General features: G+C 38.5%; 1 protein-coding gene across 10 annotated transcripts in view; it reads right to left on the reverse strand.

Annotated features, from left to right (window-relative positions):
- Nucleotides 1–15,094, reverse strand: part of LOC113664748 (uncharacterized) — a 34,542-nt gene that overhangs the window by 16,414 nt on the left and 3,034 nt on the right. For 2 of the 10 annotated variants that reach the window (XM_089182028.1, XM_089182022.1), the window contains exons 1-3: nucleotides 2,690–2,829; nucleotides 2,010–2,170; nucleotides 1,438–1,900 (exon numbers count right to left, since the gene is read on the reverse strand). In XM_089182028.1, coding sequence (XP_089038154.1) covers nucleotides 1,438–1,897 — 460 coding nt within the window. In that variant the 5' untranslated portion in view covers nucleotides 1,898–1,900; nucleotides 2,010–2,170; nucleotides 2,690–2,829. Of the gene's footprint in view, nucleotides 1–1,437; nucleotides 2,171–2,683; nucleotides 2,837–5,203; nucleotides 5,283–8,671; nucleotides 8,743–10,608; nucleotides 11,279–13,925; nucleotides 14,033–15,094 lie in introns of those variants that run through there. The other 8 variants (XM_089182020.1, XM_089182026.1, XM_089182023.1 and 5 more) reach the window with 7 other exon arrangements.

A 15,094-nucleotide genomic window follows, 5' to 3' on the forward strand; every position in this document is an offset into this window, starting at 1 on the left:
AGAAAAACTTGTTAGTTTGAAGATGGAAGTAAAGTTGAAGATCTTGGTGAGGTTTTCATGTGATACGAAATACAAAAAATATGATATCGTTTTAAGGCCGCGCCCATATTATCTCTTTTAAAATTTAACGAAAGTTGAGTGAACAGTGTATCAGTGCAGTTTTTGTCCCAGCAGAATCTACCGCAGTGTTTCTCCGACAACGTTTAGAGTTTTGAATAACGTACCGCAAAATCTGCGCGTCAATTAAATTATTTGGACACCTCAGTTGTATTTTGAAATGATCCCTATCACAGTCATCACACTACAAAAACATGATGGGGCTTCACGCCAATCACTGTCAATGGGGTTAAAACAGATCGTTTTCAAAAACAGTCGGTGTTCCTTATCTGTACCAAACCACCTAAAAACAAACTGCAACGAGGAGGGATCCATTCCGGAAATTCTTGAAAAGAAATAGCTCTGTCATTCGTTGATAAAAAGCCTTTCACCCGTAGCAGTGAGAGCGTGCAAAATAAAGCTTGGAACGACACTGAGGCAAAGTGGATTGCCCGCTGTTGACAGTTACTCGCGGGAGGCTGATTATATGCCAAAAACACAGGAGATCTTCTGTACCTCGGAAGGGCTTTTATGTATTCTTCATAAGACAACAAGAGGCGTGAAATTAAGCCTCAGATATCTGCTATGATAGCTTTAACCACTGCTTTACGGAGAGTTTTGTTTTGCAAGTGAAGCAAGCGCTTTTGCAAAAATGATATTTTAATCTCAGTAATCATAGCAGAATCCCTTGCAACAAATCAAAAAAGCAGATGTTGAAACCCGCACCTTGTTCATTTCTAGAACGATACTTGACAGCTTGGAAAAGGTTAGTTATGACGCGTCAAAGATTTTTGTCCCCTTAAGAGGAAATGACAAAAAACACCATGGATCTTTACCGCAAACCGTGGTTTGCATTGTGTTGTTGTCTTTGTCAATGAGCCATCACTAAACAGTCACGTTCTCGAAAAGGATTATAACGTCGTTCAAACGGAACAACGTTCCAAACCACGCATTTCCCCCTCACGATCGCTCAGCGACGCAAATCTTTCCGATTTTACGTCGCGCCTAGTGGCGCGCGAAAACAATACAAAACAACTACTAACAGATATCCTGCTAATGCTTAATTAAAGTATGCCCTAAATTAAATTGTTTTTCCATTGTTCTAAAAATATTTTTATCATTCCCTCGATGTAATATGAAATACGTGAGAAAAAGCCCAATCAAAAGCTGTTTGTTCTTGATAAGCTCCCATATGAATACATCTCCAGAGATGAAGTGATTTTTGCTAATGTTAAAGCAGGGAAATGTGCTTGGATAAGCAATCCTTCGAATAATAAATGAACAAAACGTGGAGTATTGTTACGAGATAACGAACAATTTAAAATCTTCAGTGCTACTCACCTAAGGCCAGCAGTACTTCTTCCTCGTTCTTGGCCGTAGCCGGTGCGGTGGCCCCAAATACATCATCGTATCTGGCTATAAGCGCACGAGATTCATTTGCGTAAACCATGAATACCATATGAACTTCTCCTGGATTTACTGGCGAGAGACAATGCATCTTCTCGCCAAAGCCATAAACTATCACCAGTGGGGAAGACTGCATTTCCAAAACCTCTTCCACGAACTTGCTTCCCTTGAGAATTTTCCACACTTCGAAATCTGCCGCATGCGTTGATGTTGCATCGTACGAGTAGAGATTCACCACTTTCCCAATGAACACCACTTGGACAAGTTTAGCACGCTCTCCGGCGCTTAGTTGCTTCCAGCCATCGAGCAGTTGAATACAGGGTTTTGAGAGTTTAGGTACCGTTAACAAAAATAGCAGCAAAATCACCGGTGATCGCGTAGAAGAGCGCATCATTTTCTAAATATCCCGTTAAACTCCGCAATTAATGAAAAGTAATACACATGTAATCTGCGTCTCACGAGCGACGGAAGCAAGCAATAAATCAAGTCAAATTTGTGTCACTTACATCTGTGAGAATTCCACAACTCTGGCGCCGGAATAACTAACTACCATCATTAGGTCAGTTTCATTCATTCACTCGTGTTGTAAAATGTTTACACGCACAAACAGAGGTTTATCCGATCGGTGGTCTTCATCGTGAGGCCTTGAGATAACTAGTGAGGCGATCTGTTCGAGATAAGAAAGAAGGGATAGCCACAATTAATCATCAATTAGTAGGATTTACTATTGACAGGGAATCAGCAGGATGGCCTGCAATTAATCGACTTTGTACGTGGTGAAATTCCACACATTCATACGCTAAGTTGTTTCGTTTGAGATAAACGTGGGCAGTTTTCACCTTTTTACCGGCAATCAACTCGAATTTCAAGTCAACGTCGGGACTTCGTATGTCAATATCGTCTCGTTCGTCCTCGACCCAATTTACGATGCTAAATGAAACTCGCCATTAAAGACATAAGATCACCCTGTGCAGACTAGCTATCAGACAAGAGACGTGTCCGTTACATTACCAAACCTAAAGCTTTGTTACATGTCGAAGTTGATAAATCGGCTGTGCATTTGTAGGTTTTTGTTATCATTACTTAACAAAAATTTATTGATCACCAAGGAGAACCCGAAACAACCGCTTATCCTCCAAAGGTAACCAAAGCGAGTGGCCAAATTTAACGAGAAACTTACCCTCACCTGAATAAAGAAGCTAAACTTGCGCTTTGTCCACAAATAAAATAATACTGATGGTGTTATTTTTTCCGCGTCTAACAAAAGAATTTAATCAGCTTTGAGGTCACGAAAGTTTTAATCTGTCGCCATAATTACACTCCCTCCTCTACTGAGTTAGATGTGTACCGCAATGATATTGTATCCCAGTTTGCTGATCAAAGTAATAAAAATTCCTTCTCTACTTTATTCTAAAAACAAATCTCTTCCGGTGGCAAAGAGGGATAAGGCCTTTTAGGAGAAGCGTGCATGCGAATCTTCATCCCCGGGTCAAGAGTGACCTGGCAAATCTGAACTTTGGAGAGCGACTTATTGTCTTAATTTGAGGATAACCAAATCTGAAACCTTACTGGAAAAATTGCCAAAATTAAAAAAGGTGGATGATAGATTGTTTGCCTTGCAATCCGAGAGTTGTCAAATGTTCTTTCTAATGAAGGACACTCCAGAGAGCAACCGAAGCGTGGAGACTGCGCGCGAGAGGAACCACGCGAGGAAGGCACAAAAAGCAATTAACGGTTGCATTAATGAAGTTTTATAAATTATATATATATATATATATATATATATATATATATATATATATATATATATATATATATATATGCAGGAACAAAAGTTATTGCAGTAAGCCGCAAAACTTTCGCTATAGCGCTTTGCGCTGTTTACAAGAGGCAATACATTTTTCTCAGTCCAAGCTAAACGTGAAATTTTGCAATCTGTGGGTGCCAGGATCAGTATGTGTTTAGTTTCTTCTGGGAACATGGGTCACGTTTGAGGATATTCAGTTATCATATATCATTCAAAAGATAACATGCCAACAAAAGGCCCTCTGTGAATGATCATCAGCTTACAAAGTCTTTTTTTTTTTTTTTGCCGGATTAAGCATTACTACAAATGCATATTACAACAAGAACCACGCGAAAATCATCTAGGAGAATTCGCCTCCTGTAGCTTCACCCAAAGACTAAATTTACAGCCATCTCGAATGGCAGCTGCATTGAATCAAAGCACCAACAAGAACCTTTGATTGTTCAAAGGCCACAAGTTGATTTTACCGAGGACAGTCCTGGCCTCGGGAGCCATAAAAACGGGCATAAATTTTCCTGATCGAGTGTCGACACGTTACCTTGGTGTCGAAAATAATCCGAGTTTGTTTTACTTTATTTCGCTCTGTGATTGATGCAAAAATTACGCAGCACCCTCTCAGCCAATCAGATATGTCACTAACACCACAGAAGTAAAAATAATTTGATCGCTTGTGCTTTCCCTCGCTAAGACCATGCACACTTGCTCGCAAGTTGTCTTCTTAAGATATTTTCTTTCATACTGATTGGGTGGTCTGATTAGCTGGCTTTTGGCTATATGATATTCATTCCAGATTCGCCATAATTTAAACAAAGAGAATTCACATTTCATTAAATCCCAATTCTGTCGCTGCTGTTGTTTTCGAAGCGTGAAAAATTAGGCTTTCAATACGGAGATAATCTGAGAGAAAAAGTTTTGTGAGTTAGAAAAACACCACGGAAGAAATATAAAACCATTAACGAACAAAGATGTCAAGAGATAGAGGAAATTTGCACGGATTGCAAACGACGAACCTCAATTTTTTGCACTCTAACTTTTCAAGTAGCATCGACACAGAGGGGCGTGAATGCGTCATAAACTGGACACGCCACCCGAAATGGCGGAAAAAAGATTTGGTTGCCGCCTGTTGTCTCACACGCACAGAACTTGCAATAAAGCAATGAACATTCTGTTGTAACAGGACCTTTGGGCGTAAAAAAACATACCATTACAAGACAGAAAATCAGAAGTAGAATATGCTTGGAAATATCCGCGACGTAGGGGATAGAGTAAACAAAAGCACGAGTAACTGAATACGATAATTGTGTCTGAGGTGATTAGACCCGTGCAATGAGGAGCTCAAGTGTGCAACTTTCTCTTGCAAATCGAAATAAATTTTAGTGCTATTAATGTAAAGTTAAAGGTATCAACTGCTAACCCGGGTCAAACCACTGAGGATGGGCTCCGGCCTTAACGTACCTCGATTCTTGTACGAAACTTGGGCGAAAAATTTGCATGTCTAACAGATGTTGAAACACTATTGTCTATAAGTCGAACGAACAAGGGGGTATGGCGATCTATCGAGGACAGAGTCGTTATTATCATTTAGTCGTTTACAAAGAAAGAAAAATCGTAAATGACTCTCTTATTCGTGTAACAAATATTTGCCAGCTGGAAGAAAAATTTGGGGGCGTTGCTGCTCTGAAAAAAAGGCTTTCCTGATGGTTAAGAACACGAAGAATTATCTAACAGGGCGTGGATAATTATTCATATTTCCTTGACGCTTTTGACAGAATTTTGCAATGACAGCCAAAGAAATGAAGAATGAAAACATATCGGACATGATATATACAACTGTTACTACGAAAACAGATGCAAAATTACATAAAGAATATATATACATATACAAGGCAGTACCTGATATTGTGCAGCTCTGAAAACAAACTGTGACATCAACATAGACGGTGAAACCACAAAACCATGAATCAATCAAGTGCGTTCTACTTAGTTAACATGCGTGTTTTATAGTCAAACTATGTTTACTTTTTCATTTTTGTCATTTTATTTATGCCACCTGATTTGCTGTACTTATTTCAGCGGTTTAAAACACTAATCTCTAAAAATATTTTTTTAGCCAGACAAATCCCTTTATGGTTTTTTTTTTAATCTCATGATCAGTTTTATATATGAAAGGTCTTTTTGTATAAAAGTACCGAATTTTGCAAGGCTCACATGACCATATCAGTTATGCCGGCAAACCTAAAGGATGTTTGAAGTTCTTAAAGGATTTTCTTACAGCCTACGTATACAGTATATCTGTACGGTATTTTAATCTTTAAATTTAAGGCTGCTCTTGGCTAAATTTTCTATGTGCGTGTCCTTAAGTTTTAAACCCATGATATCAGCGCTTTCGCAGTGGTGCGACTCTTAGGACTCTAATTGATTTAAATTGGGACTTTGCCATTCTATTCAATCTCAACAGTTCAGACCACGGGGAGTTTAGATAATTGACTAAGCTGCTTTTTTGCAGATACCTTTTCCGAATATTTGATTTAAAAAAGTTCTCTTTCACCAGTCATCAGTCAACCAGTCATTTTTTCAAAGTGGTGGAAGAAGTGGTTGAGGCGACTTTTCTGAGAGGTTAATAATTCGAACATTAAATACAGGTCACAAAACAAATCCATAGGTGTTACAATTTTCACTTCTGAGTGCGGCAAGGCTTCAACTCAGAGATAATATTTGTGGTAGCCTAGTTATGACACACAATTTGCCGCTGTGCTAGTTTAATGTCGACGCACGATGACTATGATCGGGACTAGAATCTTACACTAGTGGGACTCCGTTGTCGATTTTCACTATCACGTTCGCCATCAACAACTAAAAAAATCCAAACCGTTCAGTACCTAAAACTAACAGATTTAATTAGAACCTATCTATGCCATTAAATGCCCCAACGTGTATTTTCACGTTTTCGATACGGCATCTATTCAAGGGCGGAGGTTATTCGAGGGTGGCGTTTATTTCAAAATCATATTTCTTAACTCGTCGACAACAATGATGGTAGATCATTTGAATCTGTTTTCCTTTTTGCGTAACAGAAACTTCTTCATAGTTCCCATGTCTCGCTTTTTTTTATCCAAATTTCTACGGATGGTGTAGATAACTGATTCCTACCATCCTTCAAGTTGTTATTTTGTTTTCATTTCATAATCGTCAGCAAAACGCAAGCATTCCTCTGATTAGGTGCGTCTGTTAGACGAAAGTAGCGTTTATGGGTAATTTTGCTTCCATTTACGCCGTTTGTTTGAATTTGATTGGGGCAAAAACGGTGAATGAATCACCTGCCGAAATCAAAGGTCCGTTTCTTCTTGACAGTAATTTGCTAAAATGTTTATCAAAACATTTACAGGACTTAGCGCGATAATATTACATTTCCTTCCGGAGAGTAAATGAGAAGACAGAGAGCAGAGGCGAAGCTAAGATTTTTTTCAAAGGGAAGGTTACGCTATGTCGCTCTCAACTGCTCGGAATTGCTTCTCGGCTATCGTGTCCAGTTTCTCGCCATGGGTTGCTTAAATTCACATTTTATTGGACGAGCATTAAATGATTCGTTGCATTGAGACTCTTAGCTAGGATTTGAGCTTTTTCGCCACCACAAGGTTTGTATATTGGTGAATTCCAACACAAGTCATCTCATCAAGGAAGTGGAGGTCACGGCCATTCCAAGAGCCCCCCTAACTACGCCCCTGAGGAGCTACAATTAGGGCGTTGGCTGTGTCGATGCCACTGAAATCATTTTAAGTTTTAGAAGGAAACCGAAGTATGTTTCATTAGGGCTTGGCATTCAAAATTTCGCGGAAGAAATGCATTTCCTATCCTTTCGAAGTGATTTTTATCGGAAAAAAAAGTCCTCACGCTATCCGACGAGGTAATACTTTTACAACCCAGCAATTTAGTTTCTGCGCGTGTGCCAACGTTGTAATGGCTTCTAGGCATACTTTCAGGCTGTCAAGTTTGCGGAAAAGGTACTGTCACTTGTAACACTGTTACGCCAGATTCACGAACACAGATTGATATGTGCATTCGATTCTGTAAAAGGATACAGAGGATAGGAAAGGGGGAACTTGTGACTTTTCGAACTGAACTTTTCTTGAACTGCGGGTAATGTGTAAATTTATCAATTTCCTTTGAGCTTTATCAAAAAGTTATGCGGTTTTAAAACACCGTTACATAATTTGTGAGGCTTTTAGGCGAGAGAGCACCATGTCCGCCCGCCTCGCATGGAGACGTTTTACCGCTGAGTGTCTCCAGCCGTGGGCGTTGCGGTGTGGCCGCGGTCTATTACACAGCCGCCGTCGTGCACGGGAGACCGTGAAACACAGCGGTCAAACGTCAGGTATGTGCAAAGGGATCAGCTCTGGCCGGCGCCCGCCAATTTCCCGCGAATTTAAACAAAAGAGGATGGAATTTTGTAGAAGGAAGCAGAAGTTGTTAAAAGAGGAAATCTACACGTTTTAAACACAAAGCTTATGCCAGTAAGATTATCTTGTTATCTAAATATCACAAAATTTGTTATACGCTTTTAAAACACCGTGACTTGCTGGCTTGAATGGTTGTTTGTAACACGCGTGTGAAAACTTGTCTTTGACCGCCTGAAAGCACGCCACCTAGTCATTACAATGTTTGAACATGCGCAACCGTTGGACCGCTGTGTTGGATTGCAGGCGCATCGAAGTACCCACGGTTTTGAGACTACCCTCTGAGCCTAAAAATAACACATCTTGTACTAACATAATACTGAGGGAAAACCCGTTCATCCGTTACTAATCATATGAGGTACATGAACCTATTTTGAACTTTTTTTCCTTTCACCCCGTTGAACAATATTTAGCTCGAGGGCGACTGTTAAACATCAGCTTACGAAGAAGGAAAGACAATAAATTTAAACATAGATCAAATAGTAACAAAGATGATCAAAGATGAAGAAGCTTAAAAAAACGGATCAATGAATAATAACCAAAGTGATAAGTTTGGGCTGAATGTTTCAAGCTTCTGGCATGCTAGGAGATCAAAAACGTTTTTGAGCCACTGAAGGGGTGTTGTTTATTTCAGCGCGCTTTACAGATTTAACCGAAAAAATTTCCAGATCGCCGTTCAGTTGCTTTGAAAACTCTAACTTAAAAATTTCAAGTTTTTCGTTTTGCACTCCGAATGATTTCTCTCCACTCAAAACTCTGCAGTAATTTTTGTATTTTCCCGTGCAAAAAATTTGCATCTTCTCTTAATTTATCAACATTTTTGTAACGGTAAACAAAGTAAAAGAGGAAAAATAAATAGCGTGAGTTACATCCTTAGAAATCGAAATAGTTAAATTTTAAACGTTACCTCGCGGCCTCAAACTCAGATGTCCAAACACCAATCGAATGGTAAACCCCCAGCATCCAAATGAACACCACACAAAAAATAACCCTGAGCAAGGTTTAAATTAAGAACTGCATCGAAAAATACGCCTACACGATGAAACAACGATGACAGATAGAAAAATAACGCTTTCCTAGAAATTCATCGTTTGATGGCGGACAAAATTGATCGTTTTTAATAAAGTGAGGATACTGATGCCGATGGAAATGCAGCTTAATCAGAATGTATCCTGCGTTCACACAACAAATAACTGTTACAATTTAATGCCCTGTAGTGATCAGTAATTGCGCCCAAGGCAGTTGCTTCCGATGATTTCCTGCCCACTTCGACCACATTTAAAAACTTCCGACCACGTCCGCCCACACCCGAACACGCTTTGTCGAGCCCGACAACTTCCGGTCACTTCCGACCACATCCGAAAAACCTTCCAAACCCCGGCCACTTCCGACCACTTACGGGTTTTTTCGCTGTGATAGAAACCACAAATTAAATGAAACAACAACTATAATCTGCCAAAATTGTTGTCTTTCTCTGAATTGAATGCTTCAGGTGATTTCTTGACGAGACAAGCATCCATAAAACTCCAACAAGTTCTTCGTCCCTCAAGTTATTGTACTGTATTCGTAAGAATCTTTTATAATTTGCAATGAGATTTGAATGCTGCTTTAGATACATTTGTATGGTTGGGGGTTAATTAAATGTTATGCACTAAGTATTTGAATATGAACAGCTTCACTCCAAAACGTCTCCGTTAATATGAATTCCGCTGACTTGTATTTCCAGTACAAATTAAACCAATTTTTACCCTTGTCCCTGTGAGGCTCTCTTAGTCGCCTACTTTAAATTTAGTTCCAAAGAATCTAGGAGAAAAACTTGTGCAAAAACGGCATTTCGAATTCGCATTTCAGTGAACGATTCTCCTGACATATGGCTATGAAAAAAATGTAGTAGCACATGGAGAGTTAGCTGAAACAGATCTAGTTTCAACATTTTTCCGTTTAAAAAAAAAAAAACAGACCTTGCCTTATTCAGAAACAACAATAAGTAGAACTTCTTGATTGTGATTGATAACGAGAAATTTGATAATAGCCCGACAATACAGGAAATTTTACAGAGAAGAAGTTCCGAAAAATAATTTGTTTGTTTCTTTTTCCGTCTAAACAGTGCAGTGTTTGGAAAAGAGTTCTAAAAACATTTTATGCTATCATTGCACGGAGAAAGAACTAGAACTTTTGCATGAATTGTAATAACCCCACGCATCTACGTAAGTGTCACGTAGTAATCAAAGCATTTTAATGATTTTTGCGATTAATTACTGAGGCGCAATTTTCATGCAATGAGGTAGAAATATTAGTCAGTTGACAACGAAGTCATCATCACTTGTCAGCGTTTCTCCGTAGAATTGATTCAAACCCAGCAAGACTTGCTTATAAACTTTTTAAGTATCTTTGATGTATTAGGTCCAAAGTAATTTTCTAAATAAAAAACATTTGTTTTTGTTCCAGTTTAATAGAAGTATAAATTATTTATCGTTAGAATTTTCATCAAATGCAGACGAAAACATTACCGTATCTTGTGACACGAAAAAATTGTTTCGTTCGCATAAATTTACCGACCCAGTCTGTGCCTTTGGATTATTACAATTGACCAATTAAAACTGTATTAGCATTCATAATTGCACGAAAACGTTTTAAGTTCTTTACAGCCTTAACTGAACATGTAGAGGGATTAGGGACTGAAAGAGTCTTTAATATACAGGCTAGACGTGACTGGTGTGATAGTCTTTCCCCTGATATTCTACACTGGCGCTTTCAGTGTAAGAGGCATACGTGATACAGTCATAGATCTACCATTACAGGGCTAATACACACTTCTTATATATTCTTAAAAAAATAACATACCGTTTTCGTTCGCATGTAAACATGGATTGAGCGAGGAAGCGCACTCTTTCAGGAAGACCCCTCGATGGAAAATAAACCTTGTGGTTGAATTCTCGGGCAAACATCCTCTTGTTCTAGGAGCGATCGATTCCCGTTGTGAATTTTTGCGTTTCACGTTGTTTTCAAAAACAATTTACACCGGTGTTCGTCCATTTGGAATGACTAAAATGTCTGCACGTTTCAGGGCGTTTTTCCTCGCAAAGTAAGACTTCTGTTTAAGCACAGCTTGAATGAAGATTTCGAGGTCAACTTCCCAGACCAACACATGTGAAAAGTTAATTGTCATGCAGGAAGACGTGTGGAAACTCAGCAAGCTTCCTCTCCTCGCTCGCACTGCGTTAATGCATACCTAGCTCTCAGGAAGTATGCCATTTACACGCTGACAAAACATTTTGGTAAGTGAAGCGGTTTGCGCGTTTTCGCCAACACTTATTGTAAATCATGTCGAAATAGTGAAGCAACTAAGCGGTGCACAAAAGCAAGACGCTATGACATTCCATTGGAGAATTGTTCTTCAGAGCTCAAGACGCACGCCTTGTTAATTAAGTTTTCTATAAATTTGAATATAAAGATCTCCGCAAAATCCAGTTCACCATTAAGTAGTGTTGAATTTAAAGATAACAATGATAGCCTCGAAGTTTCGTCTTAGTTGCAGTCCTATGTTCTTAAGTGTCTCAGTTTTGAGAATTTATAGCAGAATCAGCACACATTCCTTAAACACTTTGACCGCTAAGAGTGACCAGCATCTAATTTCTCCTTACGATATCGCACCTGAATCACACATTAAGGTCATGAGAATAACGGAAATGATCACCAAGCAGAGAAGCTCTTGATTGTTAAGCAAATTCTCCTTGTCAGCATCTTGACAAATGTATAGAGAACGGTATGGAGACTATGCATCCTGATGTTAGGATGTAAAGGGTTAAGTTCGAAATCGTTTTACTTCAAGGAGTGATCGCTTGAAAAATTCTCTCTAGGATTTGAGAACAGCGTCTAGAAGACAGGTAATAAGGAAGAGGAAAAGCAAATTGGATGTACGGTTATGGTATCATACCAAAGCCTTACGAATGAGCAAATTAGTAAAAGCTCGTTAGGTGAATTGACTGTGAAAATTTCCTTGCTGGTTGCTTTAGTAAAGTATTAATTGTAACATCAGAGCATTAGCGACAGAGAAGGAGTCTCCTGATCCAAGCCTTTAGATAATGCACGTCAGATTTGCCAGAGTAATTGATGCATGGCCTCTCAAACGGATGTATGTTTCCCCAAGACGACCTCATGAATGGTAGCCTCGGTCTCGTATTTTGCGTTGATAGCGCGGATTTCCGTTTTGACACAGTAAACGACTTTAAAAAAGATATAGAAAATAATATTTCTTGAGCAAAAATTTACAATGTGAACCGTTTACGGAAAGCGTCTTTCCTTTGCATCTGAAACCAATTACAATTATGCCGAAATCAACGCACTGATTTCCCTCTCTGTTTCCCTACTTTGTCTTGTTTTTGGGGGTGATGATGAATTAATCATTGCTGTTGAAATCAGATGCACCTGGATCCAGATAGCTCTAGGTATGCGAAACTTACTAGTACCGAAAACAAATATTTCCCTTTTTTTTTTCTTGGTACATCCACTCAGCACCGAGGAATCTCCTCCTTCGGGGAAGTAGAACACTTTTACCTTTCCCATGTTAATTGTAGGAGAAGAGGTGCATTGCTTGCCCTTATACGCTTCGTGATTAGCGCTAATGACTTCAGAACGAGAAGCCTGGATTCGAGCGCTACCCTCTACACCTAAAGCAAAGATGGTCAGTTCAATTTTTCAAAATGCTTAGGGTATTTTGCGATGTAATACTTTGGCATGCTGCCCTAATCGGGATAACGTCCTCTGAAAATGGACCACCAGTCTAGAAATTTTTCTATAAATTTAAGTAAAAGACTCAACTTTTGGTAACTGATAACAGGTTACCGAAAAATAGAAGCGTTCCTGTTTATTGATGTCGCTAGACTTCTGTATTTAGCATGTCTCGTCGACTCGTTGTCACTTAGGCCAACTCACTTTTATTTGCTTTTCATGTCCATTGTGTGTTTTGACACCTCGATGAATGTTTTTTTAGATTCGGTGCGACTTCTCTGCTTGAATTTCAGACTGATCAAATAACTCATAATAACTAAAGAATAGCCCTTTTGATTTGAATTTTGCGAAAAAAAACATGTTAAAAAAAAAAATCAGTGCCAAATGCGACTGACAACGACCGAGCCAATTAGAATTCGGATAAAATGCACGTGATCTCGTAGACCACATGTGAGCCTGCAGTTTTGGGTAGTTCTGTTATATTAGCGTACCGAAACATTTGGAACCTCAACCACCCTGCGAACAATATTTTTAATTCTTCAATTTCTCTTTCTTAATCTTTAATTGTTTCTTTGTTTGAGTATAGGACAAAGCTGTACTCTGCCAGGCGAACGGTTATGGCATTCAACACTAAAAGAAAAAAACGTCGTATCTTCGTCATAATGATTGTTTGATCTGTAATTTTGCAGGAAATTAGCCCTTCAACGAACTGCTAACAGTGACTAATATATTTGCTACCTCTTAAAGATATTTGCTCTTTTTAAAGAGTAATCTGAAAGGTAAGCATCTAGACCAGTTCCTCACTCAACTCATAATCTTCAAGAAGCTTATCTTACTATAAAATCTTTTCTGATAAGAATTTCAATTTCAAAACCGTTTTGTGGTTCAATATTTATGTTGTACAGCCTCGAAAGACTGTAACTATTTTTTCAGCCTTCTTTCACGTATTTGCTCCATGCCCGAACCTTTTAAAAGGTTTGACTGGCCGTTGGCCAACAAAACTCAACTGCTCAAAGAAATTGGGCTAAAATGAGAATTGTTATGTTTCATCGTCTGTGTTTCAGCGATAAGAGCAAATAGAGAACAAAAGAACAATACAATGCACAGAAACAGTATTAAAGAAGAATAATATCAGACTGCAAATATCCGTGAGAAATATTAATTGATGTAGTGAAGAGATTTTTCTTGTAAAAAGCTCGATGTGTCTTTTCGACTGTCGCACAAATCACGTTAATTAATGTTCTTTGCGATAACCTTTCATTGCAACGAGGTGAAACACTGTGTCGGTTTTTTTCAAAGCTTTTAAACCCACGTGAAGTGTTTAAACTGATAAGACACTTGATTAAGAGTTGGTTAAGAAGAATTACTACAAACTAAGGATTATCGAAAGTAGTGCCTCAATCAATCACGATGTTATGACAAATACCTACTTGTAAACAAGACTTGAACTTTGCGTCTAGGATAGCTCACCAATAACGAAACTTATCTGCATTTGAAGGATACTATACTTCGTCAGATCTTCTCACGACTGTCGCCTCTGGGGAGTTTAAGCATAAATGACGTATATTGAATACTGGATGCCGTAGTTATAAATTCTTTTTGGGATATGCGACCTTTTATTAAGAAATGCTCAGTTCCAAACAATTTCAAAGATGTACTGTCTCGTCGGTGTAACAAGGAGTCGCGACACCTAAAACAAAAGATTAATACTCCTAGGACGAGAATGTGATTGTTTTACTTGGTTATAATGAAAGAAAAAAGCCACAAAGAACAGATTTGTTTTGAAAGTCGGGAGACACCCCTATCCAGTGACATTGTTTATAGTTAGATATAGTCGCGTGCAAATTGCCAGAAAAAAAGGACAGAAATATGCATTAGCGACACAAACGAATTGCAGTTTGTGAGGATGTTTTCCACCTTTTGAACAACAATTTGAAAATGTCGTAATCTGTTTCCATTTTTTTTAGCTTTAATCGAATATTTTCCAAGAATTGAGCGAATAAAATTTCTTTCATAACCGACAAGAAAGCCAAGAGATCGTCGCGTTCCTTGAAAGAAGAAAAAGAGAGAAACTGTTCAAGATGAACTTTTAATTGCGGTCACATGGCGCAAATTGGCTTAATTTTGTTAAACAATGGTAAGCAAAATGTTTGCATTCTTTTAGGACATAAGGAAACTCCCGAGGATTCAGTGAAACTTCAAACAAACGGGTGAATAACAACTTGAAGCAAAAACTATTTCAACAAACGCAGTATGGTAAAGACACCAAGTTGATTAAACTCGAAACGACAACTCTGAAGGTTACTTGTAAAATCCTTGTCGTTGAAACGTATGCTGTTGTGGCGTTTCAATCAGTGTTATTGTTTCTAGTAATCACTTTATTGGATCTATATTTGCAATTTAAATCGTGTCATAAATAGGATTTCACTAAAGGAGATTAGGGCCGACAAAAGAAGATTTAAGGAATCATTAAACCTTTCCTCGCATTTACTGCACGCCTTCACATGATGATGTTTATCTAGGAAAAAATGGTGGAGAATTCCATGGTATGAAAAAAAAAACATTACAGTGATCAACTCATAAAATTTGACGTAATTCG

Source organism: Pocillopora damicornis, chromosome 9 (genome assembly GCF_964200805.1).
Source record: "Pocillopora damicornis chromosome 9, jaPocDami1.2, whole genome shotgun sequence".
Taxonomy (NCBI): domain Eukaryota; kingdom Metazoa; phylum Cnidaria; class Anthozoa; order Scleractinia; family Pocilloporidae; genus Pocillopora; species Pocillopora damicornis.